General features: G+C 46.7%; 1 protein-coding gene across 1 annotated transcript; it reads right to left on the reverse strand.

Moving 5' to 3' along the window:
• Positions 1-13,554: 13,554 nt before the first annotated feature.
• On the reverse strand, positions 13,555-16,873 carry EMP1 (epithelial membrane protein 1; the record flags this gene model as incomplete). The annotated part of the gene is made up of 4 exons (XM_084255719.1): positions 13,555-13,718; positions 14,602-14,742; positions 14,872-14,968; positions 16,796-16,873. 4 exons carry the CDS (start codon positions 16,871-16,873, stop codon positions 13,555-13,557), a joined length of 480 nt encoding a protein of 159 aa, XP_084111845.1.
• Between the last annotated feature and the right edge of the window lie 10,234 nt (positions 16,874-27,107).

Below are 27,107 nucleotides of genomic sequence, written 5' to 3' on the forward strand. Positions count from 1 at the left end.
GTGGGCAAAAGTGAAAGATGTCTTTTTTAAAAGGCAACCACGTTTAGAACAAAAGCAGATGTTTAAATGTTCAAAGGAGAAAAGGAGTAAAAAGCTACAGTTATGAAAAGCAAATGTGTGTGCGTTTGTGTGTGTGGGACCCCCGCTGGCAGCCGGGGAACAAACCGGCACTGCAGAGGCTGCGGGCAGCCTCGCAGCCCAGCGTTAACCGCTGCGCCACCAGGGGAGGACCAGCAAATCAGGTTTTATTATTTTTTTAAATAATAAATTTTATTTTTATATTCCCCATACAATTGCAACCCCCCCCCATTCTGACCCCAATACCTCCCCTCCCGCCCCCCACCCCCCAAAAAGTGTCTCTGGTTCATAGTTTTTTGTTGATTTTGATTTTCACTTTCTTATAGTTAATCATTTTCCTGGTCCCTTATTTAAGTTTTCTAGATTCCTGCTATGAGTGAGACCATCCGGTATTTTTCTTTTTCTTTTTGGCTTATTTCGCTGAGCATGATCCCTTCCAGCGCCATCCATGTTGCTGCAAATTGCATGTGTTTATCTTTTTTGAATGCTGAGTAATATTCCATGGTGTATATGTACCACATCTTCTTGATCCAGTCATCTATTTTTGGGCATTTGGGCTGTTTCCAAAGCTTAGCTATTGTAAATAGTGCTGCTATAAACATAGGGGTGCAGGTGTTCTTTGGAATTGATGTTTCTGTGTCCTTTGGGTAAATACCTAGGAGTGGAATTGCTGGATCCTATGGAAGCTCTATGTTTAGTAGGTCCAGAAATCTCCACACAGCTCTCCATAGTGGTTGGACCAGTCCAGCAAATCAGATTTTAACAAGAAGTTCCATGGAATCCCAAAAGAAAACTCCAAAAGGGACCAAGATTCATGCCCTGTCCTCCGGTCACTCCTCCGTGTCCAGCCCACCCCCATGCAGCTTCTGGATCTAAATTGGGACTTACAGAAAGAGAAAACCTGATGCTAATTTGAGAGAATTTAAATTGGCACAAAATCAATTTAAAACTTAAATGTAAAATTAAAATTAAGCTGAATTAAAGCAGAGATGAGAATGGTCAGCCCAAGCGAACTGACCCCGGATGGTAGATGTACCCTAAGGAGCTTAACTATCTACAGCTTAAATAGGCAAACTGCACAGCCTCCTGGGGTGTTACATTTTGGGGTAACATCAAGGGACATGTGGGGACATACAGGACCCTTGGAGATTATTCTAGAACCTCAGTAGACTTGAAAAGGAATGTCACCTCAATGTCCAGCTGGCTCCTCACATTTAGCACATCCAGATCTGAGCTTATCATCTTTCCCCTCAAATCGACTCTTCCTCCAGCTTCTGTTCCACTGACAGCATTGCCAGGTCCTAAGGTCCAGGATCATAACATGAGAATGACAGTCACTGGCTCCTCCTTGAGTTCTTGCTAAATCACGTGGCATCTAAGTTATGTCTTTGGCATTTATCTGTTCTGGTCCCTTCCTACATGCCTTGTCCAGTTTCTTCAATTTGACTTCTTGCCTCAACTCCCATCACAGCTCTCCAACCCTGTCTCCACCTTCCTTCCCTCCCCCAGAACCAACTCTATCCTCTGCCAAATTATTGCTCCCCAAGCCCACTCCAGTTATATCATCCAGTCCTCAACAACTTTAATGACTTCCCGTGAGCCCACCAAATCAGGTTAAAGTCCCTGTCTCTAAAAGTTTGTAACAAAGAACTCGGTCAACATTTCCAAACTGGGCGGTGGCTCTATGAACTTTTCCATCTCTGTGTTTTTCTTGGCACACCTCTCTGCACAGCATCCACCTCCCATAGGTACTGCTTCCAAAATTATGAACACCCTTCAGCTCATCTTCTGTGCTCTTCAGACGCACGCACCCTGCACCAGAGCAGGCTGAGGATCAGAGAAGTTTGGTCTAAGGCAGAGGTCCCTCCGGCCCAGGTAGGAGGGGTGTAGGCTGCTTGGGAAATCCATGGGTGACCCCCCCAGGGGGTTTTGTGAATGTTCCAAATGTTAGGGAAATATATGTGTACATTTTTGCAGAGATGGCTCTTATGGAATTGAATGACCCTGAGAAGATGTGGAGACTCTCCCCTGTAGGTATCATCGTCCCTCGCTGCCCCTCAGTGTCACACCACAGTGCCTGCATCGGAGCCACTCATCTAGCTCCCCTCCAGACAGCGAGCAAGTGGGGCACTGGCTCTGTCACCCACTCTGACAGTGACGTACAACCATTCTAGAAAAGAAATGGGGATTTATCTTTCAAACTAAAAATGGAAGAACCATAGGCGCCACCAATCCCACTCTTGAGCATCTGTCCACAGAAGATGAACCATCAACACGAACACGTACACGCCCCGCAGTGCTCACAGCAGTGTTCTGACAGCTGCCAGGACACGGAAGCAGCCTGCATGGCTCTCAGCAAACAGCAGGCTCATGACGCTGTGCTCCAGCCACACCATGGAATACTATTCAGCCATAAAGAAAGAGGTTGCAGGGGCCTCCCTGGTGGTGCAAGGGGTTAAGACACAACCTATGAAGCTATCCACAGCTACTGCAGCACGAGTTTGATCCCCGGCCAGGGAGCAACCCACATGTACAGCAGACCTCTCCTGACTCTCCTGCTGCTCCCCTCAGCAGTGTACTTCAGTCAATCTGCCAGTTTTGTTCCCTACTCTGTTTCTGGTGAATCCTCTCACCCCCCACACACACACATCTGGCCTGTACCCCAGTTCTTGTATGCATGAAGTAAATAAATCTTAAAAAAATAAAAGAAGTTGCAGCCATTTGCAACAAAATGGAGGGAGCTGGGGAGAATTACATGTTGTAAAGCAAGCCAGAATGACAAAAACAAATACTGCACATTGATATAGCAGATGCTTCTATAAAAACAATACAAAATATCAATGAACACTGTAAAGGCTGTGAAGATAAGGGTGGGGGAAGACAAGGCAAGGGAATATTAAGATGGGAGTATAAGATTCACACCTGAGTCTGTCCCATGCTTTCTCTCAGGAAAAGAGAAAGAGCCCCTGACATTGTACACAGATGAAGACCTCACAGGGCCTAAAATGTGGAATGTGCTGAGTCTGGGGAAGGGGAGTGGTTAGACAGCAGAGGAAGGATCTTTAGGAAAAAGGAATAATAAGTGGGGAAATGCTCCTGAAAGCAGGGTGCACTCGTAGTGTCAGCTCAAGGACAGAGTGCGCACGTGGAGAAGGGGCTGCAACAGACTGATTCAAGACTCTGAATTTTATCGTGAACAACATGAAGGGGCCAACGAGGGATTAAGAGCCGGAGGGGAAGGGCACGATTGTATTTCCATTTTAGGATGATCATTTTTGCAACCAAGTGGAAAATGAGTGATAGCAGTGAATTCTTAAGAGACTATTCAGCTACTTTAAATAATGCTATTAAAGGCCTAAGCTAACATAGCCAAAGGGATGGAAAAAGGGGAAAGAATCTAGAAACATTTAGGAGTGAGCGTCCACAAGCTACAGTCACTAAATAGAGGTAAAGAAGGAGGGAGTGTAACAGGGTGGTCCCCAGGAAAGGGGGAGGTTCCCTGCCCCACCCAAGGGAGGGTGGAGCTGAGCAGGAAGAGGAAAAGCTGCAGAAGAGACTGAGGAAGGAAGCAGGATGGAGCCAGGAGACCTGGAGGAGGCGCAAGGAGCCTAGAGACACGTGAAGAAACTGCGCTTGTCTTTTGGTCGCGGACTGGGTGACACAGATGTGGGTGAGACCCGTGGGGAGGTGACCATGGCAGCTTTTATCTTGATGTTGATTTTGCTCTTTTCCTTCCGGGCTTGTCCAGTTGTTTGTGACCCTTTTCTGTGGGTCCCCACTGGAAGATGCTTTAGACTTGTAGCAGGCTTTGGGGCCTCGTTCTGGGCCGATCCCATATGGATGGACTTTTACCCACGAGGGGACGGGTAACTCTGGGTGCTTCATTTAGAAACTAGACTCTTTGCCTTTCCTGTGTTGTTTCCTAGTTTTATTAAAGTTCCTTCCCATTAAAGTCTCATATGTTTTGTGTTGATGCGGCAGATGGCAGAACCCATTTAGAATAGGCAGGTTTGCGGGGTTTGGGCTGCCCCTCTCCCTGTCCTATAACAGGAGGAGGTGGACTCCTGGATGACATTTGGGTTTCTGGCCTGTGCATCTAAGTGATAGGTGGTGATTTCCTGGGACGGGGAACGCAAAAGAAAAGGGGGAGGAACCAGTGGCTTCAGCTGAATTTGTCGTTCACAAGGGCCTGGATCCAGAACACTGGTCTGAGCCAAGATGCAGATTTTGGAATCATCACAAGATAGGTGGTGATGAATTATATGAATTTTAATTAAGCCACCCAAGCAGAATACGGAGATAAAATAAGCCTGGGGGAGGAGGGAGAAGAGAAAGAAGGAAGAACTATAAAGATGGTGATGGTGATGGTGATGGTGATGGTGATGGTGATGGTGATGGTGATGGTGATGGTGATGGTGATGGTGATGGTGATGATGATGATGATACAGACTGAGTATTCACTAGACCAAGAAACCTACAGTTATTATAGACCCATAGGAGCGGCCACTTTGGAGCAGTGAGGGCAGACGCAGATCACCATAAGTGAGGCCATGAAGAGAGAAAGAAAGGTGAGACCATAACATCAGTTTCCTTTTGTAACAGGGTGGGTGGTCCCCACGAAAAGGGGAGCAGCCAGGTTCCAAGGAGGGTGGGGCTGAGTAGAGAAGAGAAGCAGCTGGAGAGGAGGCTCAGGTAGGAAGGAAGCAGGGTGGGGAGCAAGAAGGAGACCTGGAGGGGGCACATGGAGCAGAGAGACATGTGAGGAAGCTGCACTTGCTTCCTGGTCCTAGACTCGTTGGAACAGATGTGGGGAGAGACCCGTGGGGAGGTTAACAGTGACAGCTTTATCTTGATTTTGATTTTGCTCATTTTTCCCCAGACTTCTCTGGCTGTTTTTGACCCTTTTCTATGGGTCCCCGCCAGAAGGTGCTTTAGACTTGTGGCAGGCTTTTAGGCCTTGCTTTGGGCCAATCCTATTTGGCTCAACTGTTATCCCCAAGGCGACCTGTAACTTTGGGTGCTTGATTTGGAAACCATATTCTTTGTCTTTTCTGTATTGCACACTAATTGTATTAAAGTTTCTTTCCATTAAAGGTCTTATATGTTTTGTCTTGATGCAACAGATGGCAGAACCTATTTAGAGCAGGCAGGTTTGGGGGTTCGGAGGTGCCCCTTTCCCTGCCCTGTAACACTTTGACCAGGGAAGAGGCCTTCACGAGCCCTCTGCTCTGACCCCAGCCACCTGGCCCCCCAGACAAGAAGGCCATGGCACCAAAGGAGCAACCCCACACTAACCCTTCAGATTATATTCTGATTATCCAGGACCCCCCACTCCCCACACAGAAGTCCTCATGCTCACTTCTAGGCTTCCATCCTCAGGGGCTTCTCCCTAGCCAGTGCATGCAGAGATCTGGGCCACAGTGTATGCGTGCTCAGCCCAAAAGATAGCTGGGGGCCCCTTCTTCTCCACAACTACCCCTCTCTCAGTATTCTGCCTGTGGTCCTGCCTCCCAGGCGCAGTTATCAAGGTGAACAACAGAACACACTTTCGCAGTTTAACTTGATCTATCACTTCAAAATATTCAGACATGACGTCTGTTGCAAGCCCTGCTGGTGCTCTTGCCCGGAGCCCACAGTGTGAAGTCAGGCCTATTGGAGACAAAGAATTTTTTTTAAGCCACACTTTGGATAAGCTTGCCTGTGAAGAGACTGCAAGAGGGAAAGTCCTGGATTAGAAAGAAGCATTTGGTTTTATTTTGCTTAAGATGTGTATAAATAAAAACACATTTTGGCCTCAGGAAAAAATTTCTAGTCCAGAGAGAGGGTGTGGAGATAGAGGGAAAAGGAAGATCACTGTAAAGAGTCCCTGAGAAACTAGAAAACAGGAATTCCAAAAATAGGGGTGGTGGGGAGTAGGCACAGAAACAGGGGTGCTTCCCTCCCAAATGAGGACGCATAATTCCAGGGCATAGGAAACTCCAAGGCAAGCTCATAGAATGGGCTGCCTCCGTTGGCCTCTGTGGCTATCACCTGTGGCCTTGATTGTGTTAATACAGAAGGCGAGTGGGCGCGGGGCACGTGTGCCTGATGGTAGACACCTGGAGTATGGCGTGGGCGTGCATAAGTGGGCACACCTGCACCTAGAGGCCAGGGCTACAAGGGTGGTGTCACTCAGAGAAGGGTGGGCAGTTAGGAGAGGTCGAGTGACTGCAGAAGAGGCCAGACCACTAGAGAATGCCAGAAAGAGCCCAGCAAAAGAGTAAAGATTTGTGGGGGTCTGGGAAGCTCAGTTGCCTGCCTTCCAGCCTCTCAGCCCTCCTGCCCCACTGCCTGCCTCCTTGCATGCCAGTCTCCCTGCCAGGCATGCCGGTCTACCTGGTTCCCTGGGAGCATTCAAGCCTGAAAAATCCACTGAGGGCTCTCGGACTCCTTTATCCATCTACCTGAATCCATGCTGAACCTGCCCTGTCCCTGTGCTTGCTGGCACTACAGTGGCCCAAAATGAATTTAAATTCAGCGATTCAGAGCTGTCTGTATTTTTTGCGTGTCCTTCTAGGAGGCTCAAAAAGTATGAAACACCATGAGAGGCAAAAATCTGAATTACTCTGGAAAAAGAGTAGCAGAGGCTGCTCAAGCACACCATATGGGAGTGAGTTTGGCAACTTGGTTTGGGGAGAGGTGATCTGGATTCAAGCGTAACTGCCAGAACGACTTTAGCTTTCTTAAACACTCACCTGACTAAATGTCAGGTGAGAGCATGTCATCTATTTCACTCATAAATCCAGCGCTTTAATTCTCCGGTGGCCTAGTTACTTCAAGAGCTATTGCACAATTGTATCCAAATATTTCAAGCAGGTTTACTTTTGACTCACCTGAAAAATTATAAATAAATGTGCGCCATGTTATGAGGGACAAGTTGTGAAATCAAACGAAAATAGTAAGATTTCATAATGTCCAAAAGACTATCAAATGCTCTCCTGAGAGTCAGAATCAATCTAAAGTTGCCAGGTAAAATGGATTTAAGCAATTGATAGGCTGATAAAAGTGAAAAATTAGGACTGATTTTGACACATCAGATGGAGAATGGAACAAGCAATCCTAGCTGAAGAACGCCCAATTTTATGCCTCCATTGATAGCCAGTCAGCCAAACACCAGCTTCCTGGCCTCAGGGAGCTTGTCTGCTGAATATGGACCCCCAGGTCACTCTGCATTGCACCCTCAAGTACATTTCAGTGACACGAAAGGCTGGGAGGCTACAGAGCATTCCAGGTTCCAAAATGTTAGTGAACTCATTTCCCGTTAAAAATAAAAACAAGCTAATCATCGTTAAGCTTATTTTTCAAGCTAGATTGCAAATGTCTTTTCAGCTCATGTCGTAAGTAATTGCCTCGAGGGAAATACACGCCCTGCCTTCCAACCAAGCAATTGTCGCAAATACCTTTTGCTAACGACCTGCTGCTACTCTGGGGTGGCTGGAGGGGTCCACAGCCTGCTCTGGCTTCCGGGCCCCAGCCCCCCACCCCTTAGTTCAGTTGCTCTTAATGGAAGCCCTCACTTGCCCTGTGAAGACAATCGTGCTTGCTTGGGGCTCACTCTGGCCTCTGAGATCAGCAGTGAACCGGAAGATTGAGTGTGAACCTACCGTGAGATGATACCCGCTGGCATCTCGTGCTGGCCTTTTTGTCCTCCCAGCCCGGACTGGCTCCCTGGCCGTGCTAGAAGCATCCATGACCCAGGAAAGGGTAGGCTGGAGAGAAGACGGATGAAGGCACGGAGGCAGTGGGAAGACCAGGAGGGCTGGACAAAGCATGGGCTTGTGGGAGGGGGTTGCATGGCAGCAGAGGGGAAACCCTCAGGCGTTGTTAATCACTTGTGAGGTGGGTCTTGAGGAAGGCTCCAGACCTGAAAATCCTTCCAGGATCCCCCAGGCGGCAGAGGTCCCATCTTGTCTGTTCCCTAAAGCTCCTTCCCTTTGTTCTTGGTCTCAGACAAAGTAGACAAGAGGCTGCTCGAAGACAGAGGACAGGTCTGCTTGGTCTCTCGTACCCCTGAGAGCCTGTGGGGACAGCACCTGGCGCCCCACAGTCTATCAACACCTGTTTTAACAGCCAGCCCCTTCCCCCAGGAGCAGGCCCCATATGCCTCCCTTACAGAAACCTGTCCAGGTGGGAGCCCAGAACCCGCCTGTGCTTGGCATACAGCAGGTGCTCAAACAGCGTGCCAGTGAACGGTGATAAGAAAAAAGCGGGTCCCTGGTTGGCTCCACTGTCGAGGTGCAGTGTGCGCGTCTTCCAAAGCCCGAGTGCGTGACTTTCCACTGCGGGGTCCCTCCCACACCCACCGGCGTGCACATGGGGTTTGCTGAGTCTCCATTGGGTGGAGCGTGTGCACGTGGAGTGTGTGCACGTGGAGTGTGTGTGCATGCGCCTGTGTGTCCCATCTGGCGCCCTGGGATACAAGAGCAGCTCCAGGAGGCTGGACTGGAATAAGGGGGTGGGCAATTCATGAGTGTGTGAATGAATACAAATGATCTGTTAATATTGGGAATGCTTTGGTCTCTTTTTCTTTTTCTTTTTTTTTTTTTTTAAGGAATTTGCTGATGTTTTTGTGGCCAGGAATAGGCCCTAGGAACTTAACTCCTCTTTATAGCCATTAGCCTATGCTGATTGCTTTTCTCATATTTCCTTTTGCTTAGTCAGTTTCCAAGACCCTAAGATCCCGTCAATACTGTTAGGACTTCGAGTGCACTTTTTCCCACCTGCTGTGTGCTGGGGCGCTTGGTGCTCCTCTGGGCTGCAAATACAAGTATCCCGTTTTTGCAAGTTCAGTGTTACCCACTTGGCTTTTACAAAAGACCCACATTATCCCTGTTTTCACTGACAGAAAGAAATCCCAAGAGGATTTTTTCCTTTGTGACACAAGTCTACAAGCAAACATAACCTTTAGAGTTGATTTGGGGACATGCCCAAATGACAGAGGCAGCAGCACACTGCACAGACAGCAGAGCATGGTCACGCAAGCTCCCTCCCCCAGGGTATTTCTCGCAGACTGTATGTATCATCTCAGCCCTGCTTTTACACGTGTGCTTTTGGACATGATTTGATAGGTTATTGGTGGGAGGTCTGCAAATGCTCACAAATTTTCCATATAAATTAATGGTAATTTTCCTTTGCATTGCACCGTTTTCTCTTAGGAAAACTCTTACAATATTGCTCTTCCTTCAGCTACTGGGAGAAGCCTGCACGTATTTGAAAGAAGTGGTGTAGTGACACCTGGAGTGGGAGACTTATACTTCTGAAGCACAAATAATGATGTAGGCCAATGTTAACATAATATATATATATATATATAAAATAAAAATGGGTCACCGCTCAGAATCTACCCCAAATTTCTAGCAAGTTTTCTTCTTTTCTTACTGCCTCCCAGCATCCTACCATATTCTCATTTCTCTAAAACCTAGTTTTCTTTTAACCTTACCTTACACACTTTTTCACTGTTTTGCATTTTATCTGTGTTTTGGACTAATTTGGCTATTCCTCAGGAAACAGAGAGAGACAACTTTTGTTTAAGTGTGGAGTTTTGCACAATATCCTCTTAGTTTTCCTTCAAGGTCTTTCTGAAACATGTCTATGTGCCTGAAAGTCTGTGGAGGATTGCAGGAGAGCTGCAATGGCAGCGCCCGAGGCAGAGTGGCATGCCTGCTTAGTAAGCATCCAGACCTCGAGTTTATCACCTGGATGGAGGGTTGTCATTTGCCACAGGTTCCATTCTCAAGTGGTACTGGGAAATTCTGTAGCTCCTCTTCCCTAAACTCATCATTTGGACCAGTTTCTCCAAAGAGTATTTACTTAACTATCTTAATTCAATGTGACTCTACCTAAGAGATTTAATTCAAACATATATTCAGCACCCCTGTAAGTGATAACTTTGTCTTTCACAGGATATCCAAGATCACTTTGCAAGTTAATCCCCATGTCTTCCTATTTGACTACTGAAAAGAGCTAGGAGTCAACTGTAAACAGAAATATTTCTACTATTTATGCTTCTTTTAACTTTTCTGAAAATGTTTAGTAAACCATTGCCTTATCCTTGATAAGGATATTCCTTGCTAGGATGGTTAACTTTGTGTGTTAATTTGCTTGTCCATGGTGCCCAGATATATGGTCAAATATTATTCTGGATGTTTTTTGAGGCTGTACTGATGAGATTTAATTCTGTGGACTTTGAATAGAGTAGATTGTTCTCTATCCTGTGGGTGGGCCTCATCTAATCAGCTGAAGGCCTGAGTAACACAAAAAAGTGACCCCTCCAAACAAGGGAGAATTCTGCCAGCACAGTCTTTGCATTTGAACTGCAGCACCAGCTCTTCCCTGGATCTCTAGCCTATCAGCCTTCCCTGTAGATTTGGTACTTGCCTGCCTCTGTAATCATATAAGCCAGTTCCTAACTCAGTATTCCCACTCACCACCCAGGTCTTTGAAGTGGAAGATTCCAAGATTCCATCTTGGCAGAAAAGGATACCTTGGGTAGGATGGGAGTTTGTTGAACCTTCTGACTATAGCTAGAAGGGAAGAAGGAATCGGAGGCCAGATTCATGGCAGGGTGAATGACATGGCAGAAAGAAATCTGGAGAGAGCCAAGGAAGAGAAGTAGCTTCTTACAATATAAGAAATATAAGAAAGATAATATAAGAAATCATATTGAAATGTATTGAAATATATTTCTTTTCAGTATTGAAAGCAATGTAAGAAATCATAAGTCCCTGAGAGAATATCAATCCTCAATGCAATTTGATTGAGTTTAAAATATGCTGAAATTTTTTTTTCAGCTTCCATTTTCTTTTTGTGTATGCTTTACTCTGTGAAGTTATTTCATTCAAGCTCACAGTACTGAACGATTGCCTGTTATACCTTCAAACCATTCTTATGGTTGTACCTTCAAACCATTCTTATCACACTGGTGTTGATATGATACTGGGGTACATAGTACCAGCCCTCCACTTCCACCATTGATTCTGGCCTGTTTTCTGTGCACAGAAAACAGAAAAGCTTTCCTTCTTTCTTAGAAACCATATAGATATACCCCAATTTATGCAATGAGTGGGTTCCTGCAAAAGCGTGTGATACATACATTTGTGAGCTGCTTTATATTTGGGTTTTTTGTCATTTTGTTGTTTTTTTTTAATACACATTAGAGGAGCTGGCTATTTCAAATAACTTTACAAGCATCTCAGTTCTTATTATCATAAGCCTTTCTGATTCAAGATCTCAACCTCTCATGTATTAGCTTATGAAGTTCCTTTTTATTTTTTTGCTTCAGATTGAAGTAAAGCAGGTAAAACTATGTTAAATCGCATTACATTGCCTAAAAGACTTATTGTACAAATGCCTAACGTATTGCCAGAAAATAATGTCTCCAAAAATGCCAACTTGTCCAAATCAAACTGACTAACAACTTAATCAGGAATAAATGTCACTATTATATCTGTACTTTTCCTGCATTTTTAAAAAGGAAACATTTACACAGTGAAGGGAACCAGAATCTGTTTTATTTTCCCCAAAGTTATAAACATTTGTATCAAAATATTTACAATTATAGTATATGAAATATCAGTCTATTAAAGAAGCCAGATACAGTACTAGAACAACCAACCAATGTAATGCAAATTACATGAAACATAAATGTCACAGAAACAAAGTAAAAGACAAGGAAATATATGGTTCACTCTAGTCAAGTCTGATTTCTTAACATATCGCAAGTATCTCTTTGGATATATCTGATATTTAAGTATGTTTCTGCACACAAGACAGCCTTCTATAATCCCATGATAACTCAATCATAATTAAAAGTTCATCACTCCAATGTTTTTGCTTGCTAATCTCTCAATGCCTCACCTCGATCATTTGATAGTCTCCTCTCAACATTTCCTTAGACAGAATGAACACAGAGAAATATACTTAGTAATAGTCCTTTTACATAAATACCAGCAATCATGGCATGGCAACTCCCCCAAAGGAAAAGTATATAAGAAATGGGATGAGGAGAGAGCTGGGAGAAAGAAAATAGGCAAGATACCTCAGATTCTCCCTGGGATAGATCTTCTCAAGGAAATAAAGAAAATTCCTTTTCTCTCTTAAACCCCTTTAGGCAGAATCTGAGATGGCTTAAAATAGCTGCTCCAGGCCAGAGCAATGCCTGCTGAACCAGGATTAACACACTACTTCTAAGTCCTTTGTAGAAATGCCTCAGTGGTAGCAGACAGCTTGGCAGCGGTCAAACTGGGCACCACAGGAGCTTTTACTTTTTTTTTTTTTTTTGCTTAAAGAAAATATCTATTTGCCCATCACCTCTTTTTATGTATCTCATGGGAATTTTATTTTCCTGGGAGTGCAGGCACTCTATTCTTATCACCAAAATCTAGCATGCTTAATACTTTACAATTCTATAGCACCTTTCACCCAAGCATTTTAGTTTTAGTTCATGAGTGTTTTAATCAGCTTCCAAACTGTCTTGCCTTGATTGTGATGTGGGATCATCAGGTCCTCTGAAAGGTGACCAACTGCTCCAGTAACTGTCAAAACTAGAGCTACCACCCAGCCGGGGAGCCCTGACGTCACACTGTTACAAGACTGCTCCTTTTTCCCTTCATTTGTGTGGAGCTTTGGTTAATAACTGAATGGGTTAAGAATGGCTTTATAGGAACTCCAGACATGCCAGGGCTGGAAGTGAGGGGCCAGCTAACTCCACTGCAAGAGGCCTCCACATGGGATGGCTGTGTGGGGTCTGGTCCAGCTTGTGACCATGCCCCAGCCTTCTATTCCGAAAAGTTCTCTTTCTTGGTCTAGCTAGTTCACCACCATGGCCTGAGGATGCTCTCTCTTCCTCCCATTTTGTCACAAATACCACTGAATTCCAGAACTAAGTATCTGCTCTAAAGACAGACACTGGCTCAGGGCCGAGGCATCCTACGGGCTCTTCAGACTAGAATGTGATGCTTTTTGCTATAGGTCAGAAGGGCGGGATGGCTTTCAGGCAGAGTCAATTCAGCACAAAACAGTATCTGTTCGTGCTGGCCCCTGTACCGCTATTTTAACTTGGTATCACAGCTCTGAGGTCCTCAGTGCAAGGCTCAGAAGCCGCCCTTAGAACTGGAGCCAGCAGTGTGGTGCTGGTGGGCCCTAGGCAGTGCGTGTGACCAAGAACAGCTGAAGGCCCAGCCTGGAGGCTGGAAAGAAGTTCTCTGACCCCTTTCCAGGGAGCATGGAAGTACTAGCCAGCTACTTTCTCCCAAGGCTTGGCTCAAGAGTAGAGAACTTTTCTGTAACAGTTTGGGTTTCAACCTCTCCCACCCTGGATTCCCCTCCCCTGTCCCCCTTCCCTATCCTGGATTTTCTTGCATAGAAACTTCCATTTCCCTCCCACATTCAACTGCTTCCTCATCCCCACCCCCCAGATGCCCATAAATGTATTCGGCCTCATTTCTTTCTCAGGACCAGGTGGACGATGCCGACAATGAGGCTGAAGCAGAAGCAGATCCAGGTCAGGATGAAGCAGTATCCATGGTGACTTTTCGTGAATGTACTTTTACCATTGGCATAATGATGAGTGTAGATGGACACACCGACCAGAATGCACAGCCCTGCAGGAGGAAAAAGATGCTTTGTTTTTCCGGATTTGTTTTAACATTAAAGCCGAGAAAAAGTTTGTATAATTTTTAGATGATCCTAGTGACAATGGGAAAATGAAATTTGGTTGTCTGGTCCCAGCCAGTAGTTGCATTGATATGCCCAGAACCAAGCTTGGGGGTTGCACTGGTACGCTCCAGGTGTTTGGACTCACATCTGCAATGTTCCACGTGGCTGTATCACACGAGCTCACATCCACCACCCAGCCCTCCCATCTACAGTCAGGATGCCCAGTGGGGCACAAACTGATAGCCTCCCACTGAACTGTGTGCACTGGGAGGAGTAAGAATGGCAATAATTGGGGCCTCCCTGGTGACACAAGAGGTTAAGCACAGCGCTGTGAAGCTATGCACAGCCTCTGCAGCGCAAGTTCTATCCCCAGCCAGGGAGCTACCCCCATGGTGCAGCAGACCTCTCCTGACTTGCCTGCTGCTCCCCTCAGCAGTGTATTTCAGTCAGTCTGCCTGTTCTGTTCCCACTCTGTCTCTGGTGAATCTTCTCGCCCCCCCCAACACCTCTGGCCTGTACCCCAGTTCTTATATGCATAAATAAATAAATCTTTAAGAGGAAAAAAAGAATGGCAATAATTGTGTGCATTGTAGTAGTGGGCCCATCTTTCCAAGGACTCGCACTTTCCTGCCCTACTCAAGAGTCATATACAAATGATAGGGATGCCCACACCCCAGCCCAGGAACAGATGAGGGCTTTGAACCAGGCAGCTATCAGGGGCTCTCAAATACAAAACCACCACCAGGGGAGAAAACTGTATCAGGCATTTAACCAAGCCACATGCCGAAGGCATCAAGGTCAGATCTGTAGGAAAGTTGAGATACTCACAGCACACCAGCATGGTGGCTCCCGAGAAGAAGAAGCGGTTTCCTTTCTCCAGGGTGAAGAGCTGGAACACGAAGATCACGAGGGAGATGACACAGAAGATGATGGCGAGGATCATGAAGGCCTGCACTGCTTTGAGGGCGTCTGTGGACACAGGGCGGGGAAATAAAGAGCATGTAGTTCACCAGGCACCCCCCCCCACACACACACACACCCCCCAGGTGGGACTTTCCCTAAGTCGTCAGCACAGAGGGGGACACCATCTCCACATACCTTGATTGCTATATGGCAGAGTTGCATTGCAGCTGCTACCTGTACAGACTTTCCAAAGGCCTGCTGATGCTTTTTCAAAATCAGAAACCACCCAGACCTGCAGCCAGAAGGAAACAAAATGTTGGTTAGAAACCGACCATTCTGCTGTGAAATAAAAAAGAAAAAACAGCTCTTGTCAGGACCAAATCTTACACAGGACCCCATGGTTAGCTATAAATGTGGCCAAGCAACCTATCTCTTGGTTGAAATAAGATTTGACTAAAACAGAAGTCACAAGGGGTCTAATGGAGAAGAGAAGCTTGGGTGATGGGAGAAGTACTTCCTTGCCTCTCTGGGCTTCATATTTCTCATCAGCTTAAAAAGAAAGTAAACTAACCCATCGTTTAAAATGTTAAGCTTTTAAGAAACAGAAATGTGGGTGAGGAAACTGATTTTCAGTATGCATAATTCAAACCCTGATCAAGATGGACCCATGTAAGAGCTCAGCTCATAAGAGAAAAATAGAAGGAAGAAAAATAGAAGGAGATAATAAGAAACACAAGAACAACTAAGAAAATGCTGTGAACCTGGGTGTCAATGAACAATCTTCCTCTCAACAGGAAGTTCAACTTTGTCACACCCTGCAAAGTTGGGCGGTATGGTAGAAGCTTTGCTGTGGGGGCAGCTCAAAATCCAAATGGGACCATGCCGTATGCCCCAGGCTCACCCCACTGCAAGGGTTCCTTCTACCTGGCCAAGAAAAGCACTTAACCTTCTAGAATGGTCGACAGAACAAACACCCAGCTTTGTGCACACAGTGTGCCTGTTAAAATGCACATCCCTGGAAGGATAGGGTCCAGCAGGAGCAACTTCTTGCTCTGGATTAAATAAATGGCTGTGTGCCTTGCCCTACTTAAGGGGTGTTAATTCAGATGTTCAGCAATTTGGTTAATATGGTTTGAAGTTGTTTCTCAACCTATTGTCCTGATCAACTCAGGGGTGGATGACAGAATAGTTGAATCAGAGGCTAAACCCGACCTGGGCTGGTGCTGAGTCTGATCACAGTTGTTACCATCAATGCTGACAAAACTCTTCTAGCTGAAATTTAAAACCCATTTATGCTGTCATTGTAACAATGACCTAAATAGATTCTAGAACCATCAGTTGCCTGTATAGTGATTGGTGGTCTGGGTTTTGTGTCCACAGAGCTGTTTTGTCTATTTGTTGGTATTTTCCTTTTTTTCTTTTCTTTTCTTTCTTTTTTTGAGAAAAGCAAAAAAAAAAAAAAAAAAAAAATTGGGTGCTCTGAGCTACCACTAGAGGTCAGAGTAGCCCAAGGTTCAGAAAGAAAAAGTTCCTGCTAGTTCTCCGGCATTTTATTTGAGTTTATTCAGTGGAACCAAGTTGATCTTGCAAAAATCCATTTTCACATGCTACTCACTGCTCAAAACTTGAATGGGTTAGTCTGGCCACCAAAGCTTCTTGTCATCTTATTCCACTGACCCTTCCCACCAAGGTTCCAGAAGGAAACTACCTACCCAATGGGTGTCCCAGTATAGCCTGCCAGAGCGAGTCCTTCCCACCGAGGGGGAAATGCATGCCCATGCTCTTCTCACCGGCCCTCTCTCCCCCAGAGACAGCCCACCCAGCCCGCTGTCCTCCTAGCTGTCTCCCCAGAAGTGGCCCCTGGACATCAAAGAGGCTTCCCTGTGTCCTCCACCTCCAGATGCCTGCAGTCCTGGCAGACTCTCTCAAGGAGAACTGACTCTTACCCTCTTGCACTTTCATAGCTTGAAGTGCAAGTGTGTCCTTATTTTCTGCCCATGCCAAGGAAACTTTTCGTTCACAAAGGGCAGGGGCGGTGGCCGAAGCATCTTTTGCAGCATTTGATGTAAATACTGGAATAAGTTCTGAGTGAATGCGTGAACTACAGGCCAATACTCACGTTGGCAATGGTGGAGACAAACAGCATGATGGCCGTGGCGATGTGGACCACAAAGATCGAAGCCAGTAAGACCAACATCTTGGTTTTTCGATGACTTGGAGCAAGGAGAGTTCTGAAAAGAGAAGGAAAAACAAAGGGACAAAAAATGTGACTGTCAGAATCAATAAGACCATTCAGCTTTCTCACCCATGGAGACTCTGCTAGTTGCAGAAGTTGCCATAAAACCACCATAATTGCGCTGTTATTCCTGAAAACCCCTGTGAGCTTAGTTATGTATGCACCGTGAACTTACTTCTGCTTCTCAGATATTTGTATGTTCATCTCTCTAATCCAAAAATAATATTTTAGGATAACTGTTCATATTTCATTTTGTGTCTAAGAGGCTAAAAGCAGGACTTCGAGTTTGAATAGGCCCTTTTTGCAGCTGTCATTTCCAGATCTCTGTGCAACCATTATATATATTTCCATGTTCCATTAGGGAAGACGCCATACCTCTCTCAAACACCCCCGCCCCCAGCAATTTTACTAGAAGTGGATGCCTTCTGAAGAACAGCAGCTATTACTCATTGCCTGCAAACTGAATAGGCTACTAATTTGATCCCAAGAGATATAAAATGTGAGGGCCGCAACTGCTATGATTATAGCGCTGTTTGGTATCCAATAATTATAACAACCTGATGATGGTTTAATAGTCTGATCACCTACTGAATGAATATCCCAGGCTTGCGTTACTACGCCTGAGCCTCTGGGCCATGTATGTCTTATAGTGCGGACTCTGCACCGACTAGATTAAGACCGACTAGATTAAGAAAGTGCATAGGTAAACAAAAGCGTTCAGCCAGGGTCTCTGCAGCATAGGAAAGGGAGGCCATGCATCATAAAAAGGAGGAAATCAAGGCAGGGTGAAGAACACATGGGGGGACTGTTCTGACGACGTCCGCTGCAGGCGGATGGGCAGGCTTACGGGGACCTCAAAAAGCAAAGGGCTGGAGGTCACTGACCAGAGGCAGGGTGGCTGGGTGCTGGCCCCACCTAGGAGGCAATGGTGGCGGCGGGGCGCCTCCTGTGATCGCCCCACTTCTCGCTCTCACTCCACCTAATTTAATTGAAGCTTGGAGTGCGCCTGAGTCACTGCCGACTGCACGGGCTGCGACCGGCTCGCACAGACTCTGTCATCCTGACACTCCTGGTGCCTTTTATCTCCTCTCACTTTCCTCCTCGGACACTCAAAATCTAGAAGGAGCTAAGGTACACTGTGCACCGGGGCGCCCGCCTCTCTACCGGACGGGAAGGAGAGGCAGATACTGGGTCCAAGCACCCCACCCCTCCCTCCGAAGCCCAGCACCGCCCCCCAACCCCAACCCAGCGAGTTCATGGAAATGTGTCCCACTGCACTGTGAACTACAGAAAAATGATGAAGTCAATGTTGCCACCTCAGGGAGCACTCAGAGCTTTCGTGTGTAATTCAAATTCCTTCTTGCGTCTCTCTCCGGTTCTTGCACACCCCACAATTTTCTGCTTGACTTTAATGCACAACGAAAAGAGGTTTTGGAATGAGACAGAGGTTGAGTTTGAATCATAAAAGTTATTTGAGCTTTCCCATAGGAAATGGGGGTGACAGGGCCAGGGGTTTAGGGCGACGTGAGCTCAGCACAGTGTCTGGCCGCTCATGATCTGAATTGGGGTGTTTTACTGTTCCTGCCAGCATTACCACGATTATTACATGAAGCTGGGCAGCTGTGGCCAACACAACAGGGTCACTTAGTCAGCATGCCCCATGCTGAGCGCAAGTAAGACAATATCTGCTCTCCTGCTCTCCGGTCACAGGCAGAGTGTATAAAATCACATCGGTTCTCTTAGAAACTGCCATCATGCCTAGCTCCTGCCCCTTGAATGGGAGACCCTCGCAAATGCACACTTGGGAACAGCCAGGTGAAAACACACTCTTCCGAGCCTGGTCCTGGTATCTTCCTGAGACCAGGATGGAGCCACACCTTCACTCCATCCTGGTCTCGCCCCTTGGGGGAAGGGGAAGGAACGGACAGACGGCCAGAAACTGCAAGTGTTACACAACAAGTCTTATATTTAATCCTCCTCGGGCACTATAAATGACTTTTTATTCCTTTTGCTTCTAATTTGTAAACATCCTCCTCCTGAGAGTGGGAAGCGGTTGAGGGGCCCAGACTGCAATATAATACACCAAGTGAGGTCTGTTAAATGAAGTCCAGGAAAATACTAAGTTCTCCCTCTTCCCACCCCCTCTTCCCCAATTAGGGGCATTTCTGGGAACTGGGCAGCATTTTCTGTCTCCTGGGGTAGCTATGGAACCCTGTAAAATCCAGTGGGATTCCTTTTGCCCCTGCTCACCCTCCATCTTCATGACTTGACCGTGATGGATTTCACATCCCATTTGCTCAGTGTACGCAGAGAGTCACCCTGCTTATCTATTCCCTGGGTGGGCAGGCGAGGTCCTGGCCCTGCACCTCACTTCTGCTCATTATCCCTGCCCATTGCAGTTTGGAGGAGCGGGTGGGGGACTCCATCAAAGAAATGACTCTTTTATCTCAGATTTCTGTGATCCTGCCACATCTACTCATCAAGGACAGGAGCAAAATGTCTTGCATCACTAAGTGTCCTTAAGGGGGAGAACACACAAAACTCTCAGGTTTGGATTGCTGTTGTTTTGCTGGAGTTGGGTTGCTGTTGTTTTGCTGGAGAATGCACACAACTTCCCTGCCTTTGCACTGCCCCTCATTTGTCAGGTTTCAATAGTATCATCCAGCAGCGAGGAACATCCTCTATTTTCAGCACCCCATTTGGAAACAGAATGTCCTGTCATCTTAAAATTCTAGCCTGGATCATCCCTGGTTCCCCAATCTCCCAACAGAAAAATCCTCAACTGGTGGGTAGAGGGAGGCAACCTCTGAGATCTTGACAACTATCCCCAAGTAGCACCCAACGGGGATCTACAAAGGGCAGAGCAGAGAGGTATAAACAAGAGAAGACCCCTCCCACCCGTTACTGGCAGGACAACTTTGGGGGAGACTACTATCCTGCCCTGGTGTATACCCGGCTTCCTACAAAAGCACTGGAAAGAGACCATTTCTGAGCATTTCTGTCCCTGGGAGCATCGGCTGCTACTTTTGTTCTCAGCAGCATGTTTCACTAAAACAATAATTGACTTCTCCCTCACACCTCTCTAAGACCTTACGGGTGAGACTCCCCAGTGGAAAGTCACCGGCTTGTCATCGCTGGGCAGCTCACAGCAGGAAGTGGAGGCTAACGGAACAGCAGCTGCCAGTCTCCCACAGAGCCTCCGGGTGCTGGGGCAACCTGACCTTAGCCAATGATGTTGGGAAGCCCTCTAAGAACAGCCTTCCCTGGGTGCTGGGATGCTCAGACCCAGGCCCTCAGGGTGACGCATTTGCTGTTCTGGAAGGAGAGGACACCCACTGACTGGTCGCTGTGGAGTGTCAGGAATTCAGTCTCCATCTACCACAGCAAACACAGTAGGACCCCCACGTTGCCCCAAACCTCCCCCACATGCTGGGAACAGGGCTGGCAGGGCTCGGTGGGAAACAAAAAAGTAGAGGAGGCATGAAGAAGAAGGAACTGGCGAGAACTGGAGGCTGCTGCCGTGGAGCCACCTTTGGTTCTGTTAGCCCTTTTCTGTTCTTCTTTCTGTACCCACAGAAGTCCTGCCAGTTCCCCTGCCAACACTGGCATCTTTCTGGGGTTCTGACATGCTTCCCCTTTTCTTCCTGCATTGCCAGGACCACATCAGAGCCGTCGTCTCTTTAAGCTCTGTCCCCAAAGGCCAGCCTCTCAGCCCTGGGCCATTCTAGCTTTGGATTAAGTATTTTGCTACTAGAAAATGTACTACAGTTAGTGAGGCCGTCTCTGAGGACTGTGCTTGCTGGTTATGGTCGATGTCAGTGACGAACTAAGCTGGGAGAGAGGAAATGAAGGGCTAACTCCCTGGCTAGCTGTCTCCCTCCACTTAAATCTTTATCGGTTTTACATATTCCCTCCAGAATCAAAGAATCAAAGGGACATAACTCTGAGACAGCCTTACACTGCCTCTCTGCCTTTATTCAAATAACTTAACCCTTTTAGGGTCTTTAAGAAAGTAATCAGGTCCCCTGGACACCATTCTTTTTTTAAAGGGTAACTAATACTGCAGAGACTTAAACAATTAACAACCAAAGGAACAATAGGAAAACATAAAGTTTGGAAATGTAGCTCCCTAGTTGCTAAGCTAAGGGGTCAGATCACTTTTTCCTACCCTGCCTGAGGTCTACGTGTTTACTGAGCTGAGCTAGAGTCTGGGGGTGCAGTTGTTTAGGGGTGATCAATGGCACAATAATTGGGAGCAACACAATAGCTATTCAAACCCTACTTCTCCAGCAAAGGAAATGATAAAGATCCTGGATTGAGTCCCTCAAGAACTAACCCAAGGCTGGGACTACAATTTAATCAGAAACAGGGATTGGAGACTGTGGGAGCAGTGGGGAGTCCTGCAGAGCTCATGTGTCCATGATTCATTCTCAAGTGGGTGAGGTTCTCCCAGACACAGACAAGAGGAGACACCCTCTACCAGATGGCCTCAGAGAGCTTCCTGAGCAGCTTTTCTTGAGGATCTGGCTGACTAGCTAAAAGACAGTTTAGTCATTTCCCTGGTGGCCTCAGAGAGCTGAGGCTTTCTTGTGGAGAAGAGCAATTGTAGCCAGCCTCTCTCCTTCTTCCCATGCCAGGTCTATTGTCCAAACATCATGGGCAGGTCATGAATTCTACCTTCGTTACTTATCTTCACACATCCCTTATTTCCCCATTCCATCCTAGCCTGGACCATGGCATCAGCCTCTCCCGTGAGGATCTCTCTCTGTGAACTACCCACCCCCAATACATCCTCCATTCTGCCACTGGTTATCTGCTCAAAATCCCCCAAACACCCACAAGCCCCATATTCAATCACAGGAAAGAGATTCTGGGAATCCTAGAAATTTGCTTTATACTACCGAAAAAAGTCCTGCTTGTATGTCCTTCCTCCAGAAACTAACCTATCAAAATCTTTTCAAGAAACTCAAGTGCCACCTCCTCTAGGAAGCCTTCCTAGATACAGTGCTCAGAAGTAGTCTTCTGCCCTAGGCCCCCCAACTGTCCACCTCTTGTGCTATAGTCCTTATACAATCCTTTATTGGACTATTAGTGACTGCCTCTCTGATGAAAGAGTTATTTATAGAAAGATTTGGTTCCCATCCCTAAGATTCTAAGCTGCTAAAAAGAGAATATTGCCCACGACATATACCAAATATGAATAAGTAAATGAGTAAGTTCAGTGAGTAAATGGATTAAGGAAAGCAATCATTTCTTCTGGGTGAAGAAATAATCAATGTCAAAGTCACTAAAGATGTCATAATAACAGAATTCTAGAGGGAAATTTTTTTAATATGCATCAAATTTAGTCCTTTATTATTTTTAGAAATTCTATATTATTACATCTATGTATTGAACATCTTATTAGATGCACATTCTGGGATCATATTTCTATATAAATACCTATGTTGACATGTAAACATTTCTGGAGCAGCATTGACAATTTAATAGACAAAAGCACATATATGTTTGTTGCCTCTTCCTCAAGAGAAATGAGTAATGCAAAGTAAATATCTTAAATTTCTAAATATTTGTTTTTCCAGATTTAGTTTTCTATCCCTCTCTTTAATCTCTAGACTAAATGGGGGATTTTACAATTCCTCCCCCATACATGAAACTCATTACAAATCTACACCAAGAACTAGCTTGACTCATGTGTAAGCCCCTCCAGGGACAGCTCACTATCTACCAAGACATTCCAATAGAAAGGATTTTCTGATGATGCATCAGAGTCGCCCTTGGCAACAGTCCCCAGGTCTCCTGATCTGCGTTCCTCCTCAGTCTGACATTCGCTCTTCACTCCTTTTCTAGACTGGTCACCTTTGCCATGGAACTACCAGGTTATCAGAGAAACAGCCACAGTGATCACCTTAGATCCCCGACTCCCCAGGGAATCCTAACTCAGCACTGAGATGACACAACCTCCAGACACTCTGTCTGTTCCTTGATGAGTATTTTACCCACAGTGACATCCTCATCGCTCCCAGGTAACTGTAGACTTTGAAGAAAGTTCTCTCACCTCCTCTGACCACAGACTTGGTGCCTCCTTCCTGGCACAAGAAATGACTAAAGGCAAAGTCACCCCTGCTCAAACGCTTTGCTGAGTCAGCCCCTGTCTCTTGCCGGGTGACAACCCACGCACCCTGTCTCCCTCAGGACGCCGGGGCAGGCAGGCGGCACCGAGGCCCATGCAGGCCTCTATGCGTCAAGGCAGTTTTGTATTTGTGGGTTTGCTTTTAATATGCTTCTTTCCCACTGGGGCGCATCTGCATTGGAACATGCATGTGCTCCGGAAACACTCCCTTTCAGAGCCATCACAGAGGATGTGTCCCCAGGAGGAAAAGCCTGGAGCCGAGGCAGGCTGAGTGGAGGAGACCCCCCAAGAGCTTTCCTGGCCATTGTTCTGGTGTCAAGTGCACTTTTCCATTCTAAATATTGTTTTTACGTCTGGATGGGAGAGGGCGGTGTTAATTTCCCCGTGGGAAAATCGTGGAGAAAAGGGTTCCTAAAAGACCATTTCCTCCCGCTTCTCCATAGCTGGTGTTTGGCGTGGAAGGAAGAACTTCGCCATACGCACATCATCCAAGGGACTGATACTTTCACCACCGGGAGAAACACCAGCCTCTGAGCAGCAAAAGTAACAAGGACCTTCCTGCTCCGGGGGAAGCCACTGTTTTTCCCTGGTGCTGGGGCAAAGAGGACAGACTCGCCCCAGGGGGAGCTAAGCCTATAACATATGGGAAGTCTATGCGGGGGGCTTGTTACTGTGAGCTGCAGGCTCTCAGGAGCCGTGTTAGCATTCAAGGGCTCACGCCTGGCCCAGAGCAAAGGGATATTGACGGGTGTTGGTTATTATCGCTGTGCCCTTCTGAAACATGAGCAACTCAGGCCAGTGAAGGGCTGTGAGCTTCTCTGGCAGAGCCTGCGAGCCCACAAGGCAAACAAGCAGCATGGATCTTGTTTTTGCAAAGGCTCCCAAGGAAAATAACTTCTCTCTCTCTCTCTCTCATTTCCCCTTCATGTCCGGGAGGGGGTGGATCTGGCCCCTCTGCAAAGGCTGGGCCTAGCCCACACCCCCAGACCGCAGCTGCTCAGGCCGCTGAACGATGGATGTCCCCTGGGCGAGGATGGAAGCTTTTGTTGTCTTCTTGTCTTCTGCTTCGGACAAAAGAGGAGTGTTCTGGCCGCCAGAATGTCTTCAAGGGAGGTTGCCAAGATAATAACTAGGGTTTGGGAAGAAAATCAAGGTGTGGCCAGCCCCAGAGGCGCTTGGGCAGGCTGACAGCAGAGGGCGGCAACAGGCTTCAACCAGCAGGGCTGAGGCTGGGGTGGAAAGCTGGGAGCGCCTGGGCACTGCCAGAGGCACCCAGTGCCAGTGCACTGGGAGGGCTATGGGTTCCCCTTTTCCTTTGGAGGGCAATTGATTCTCTAGAGGTCGTCCAGTCCAATCCCAGGAAGGAGGAGATACGAGCACCCAGAGAAGAGCAGTCAGCACAGAAGCCCACCCCCAACCCAGGCTTCTCCAGGCCAGGTCTCTGCCTCCTCGGCATGATTTTCTATCCCACATCTGTCTTAGGATTTGCCAGTAGTTCTAGAACTTCTAACATAACTCCCCTTCACTATTCATCCATCACCTGCTTGTTAGTGGGGGTCAGCACAGTCCCTCAAAGTAGCACACTGACCAAAGAAAGGCTCTTTTGAAGGCCACTGCTTCTTCTGGCCATGTTGTTAGGAAGACCCAGCAGCAGCAGCTGCCTCACTTGGCCACCACAGGCCCAAATCAAACCCCTGCATGGCCCCTGGGCCCCACCCCAGCACCAGCTCCCTCTCCAGTGAAGCAGGCTGTCACTCTAAAAAAGAAAGAAGCACCTGCTCTGGGCTTCAGCACCTTTCTCTGAAATAGCCAAACTCACTGTTTCAGGACAGTAAGCCCAGCTCCCCCTGGGGAGGGGTCTTTGATTATTTGAAACAAGAAGTTGAAATATCTGGGACTTCATTTGGCTTGGAGCAGATGCTTCTAGAAAGGCGGAGGCTTGGGGGAGATCACCACCCTGTAGGCACAAGCATTCCATGGAAACTCAAATGACACCAAGGGCCCATGACTGACAGATGTCTGTTGCCAGAGCAACAAACGATTCTTGGGCGAGGGGGGTGGGGAGTGACAAAGAAGAGGATGTTTGACTCTAAGGACTCAACCTCCTCACACTTCTCCCTTGCTCTTTTTCCATCTTCTTGTCTTCTGCTTTCCAGATAATTCCTCCTTCTTCGAAGCCTTTCCATTGCCCCCTTGGCTGACCCCCAAGACACAGGCCTCAGGAAACATCCAGACACACACCCCTTCCCTTTGGAGTCTTTCAGTGTGTTCATCCACGCCTTTTCAGCCACACCCTCACGCTGCCAGGTCTGTCTCTCTCCTAGGGTACAGGGTGGAGTTTCTTTCCCAGGATCAGCTCAGTTTCCCTCTGAGCCAGGACTGGTTCCTGGTAAGTCCCTGGCTGTGGTCAGTGTCTTAACAAGCTTAGAAGGCCTGCCTCTGCCCCTCTGAGTTGACATCCTTTTCATTTAATTAATCCAACCTCTTCCTTTCCTTCTAGGAACTGGGTAAATGCTCTCTGACGAGAAGGCTCTGAAATACCAGCCCTAAGGGATCTCTGAGTTGATAAAACGGAGGAGGCCGCCTGAGTCCCTGAGTCTTCGCAAAATGTCCGCTCCGGTAGCACCCAGCCTCATTTCACTGTGGGTTAAACTAGCTGTTCCCTGTGCCCTTGGGATTTCTCACACTGGAGATGGTAGCACTTAGAACAACAATGTCAAAGCCACAGGAATCTTAGGGAACATCCATTTGAGCTCCTTCACGAGTAACTTTCCTGTGATCACAAAGTGAAGACCCCATCCCTCAGACTCCCTTCTCACCATCTTCCACCTGCCCCAGGAATCCCAAAAGTGTGAGGATTTTCTATTTACTGGGCTTGGGGCATGTGTTTTTTTTGGGGGTGAGGTTTTGGGAACCCAAGTAAACTTCTAACTGGAACCATATTTGGGATCCCTGAATGACTGACTAGAAAGTCAAGCTTATCTGATCTGAGTGAATTGGAAAATTTAAGTCAGAAAGTATTGGAAAATGGTCAGAGAATTCCAGTTCTACCACTGACGAAGGATTATGAAGGACTGATAGCCAGCTTGCCAACCAGCAATTAGATGGAGGGTGCATTGGATTGACAACCTGCTTGTGTGGTTGCCATGACAGGTGGTAAACACATAAAGGCACGGGCTTCTTGAACTATGGACCAAGATATGGGGCAGCCCCACAGGGCCTGGACGTCTGTGTTTCTGGCATCAATTGATTTAACCATGATCTGGGAGCAGCCACCATGGGTGTGTCCCTCTGAGTGTGTCTTTTGTGTTAGGTCTCAAATGTCTGTTTGCTTTCATGTCAGGCAGGTGAGCATGTGCATGTGGTCAATGAAAGAAGGAACTAGAGTCAAATGTTTAGAAAATGAAACACTACAGAATCAGACCATGCAAGTTATGGTTGAGTGCATCATCTCCCAAAGCTTCCAAAATGCCCCCTATTCTTTCTGAGTCTTAGGCAAAAAAATAATAATGATGATACAATTATTTTTAAAAATAATAATATGATGCAGTTGCACCAAGTTGTATCAATTACGTAGAAAACAGAGGTTAAATGTTTAGAGGATAAGAAGCATTGGGCAGAACAAATGCAATAAAATGAAATTGATCTTTTTGAGGTTGTTTCACGATCACAGAGCCAGGGACAAAGGGTAGAAGTTATAGGGAAGCCAATATAGCTGGATTTGAGAATAAATCTATTAGTGATACTAACTTAAGAATAAATCTACCAACAATACTAATAAGTATTGCTGTTTAGCAAAAGGGGGTGAGCAGGGAGGTATGTTCTAAGGTACTGAGCCCCCTCACTGGACATGTTAAGAAAATGTAAAATGGCCATCCATCTGCCTGAGGTGAGGTAAAAATAAGATGTTTGCACAGAGAAGAAGAATGAACACATTGCTCTCTAAGATCCCTCTCAAGCTGAAAGCTCGATGAACCAAATCCAGGATGGCACATAACTAAATTATCCTTGTGTCCTTTGGGGAGGCCATTTTCCAGCTATGTACCCCTCAGGCTCTGAGCA

Source organism: Talpa europaea (genome assembly GCF_964194135.1).
Source record: "Talpa europaea genome assembly, chromosome: 15".
Classification (NCBI taxonomy): domain Eukaryota; kingdom Metazoa; phylum Chordata; class Mammalia; order Eulipotyphla; family Talpidae; genus Talpa; species Talpa europaea.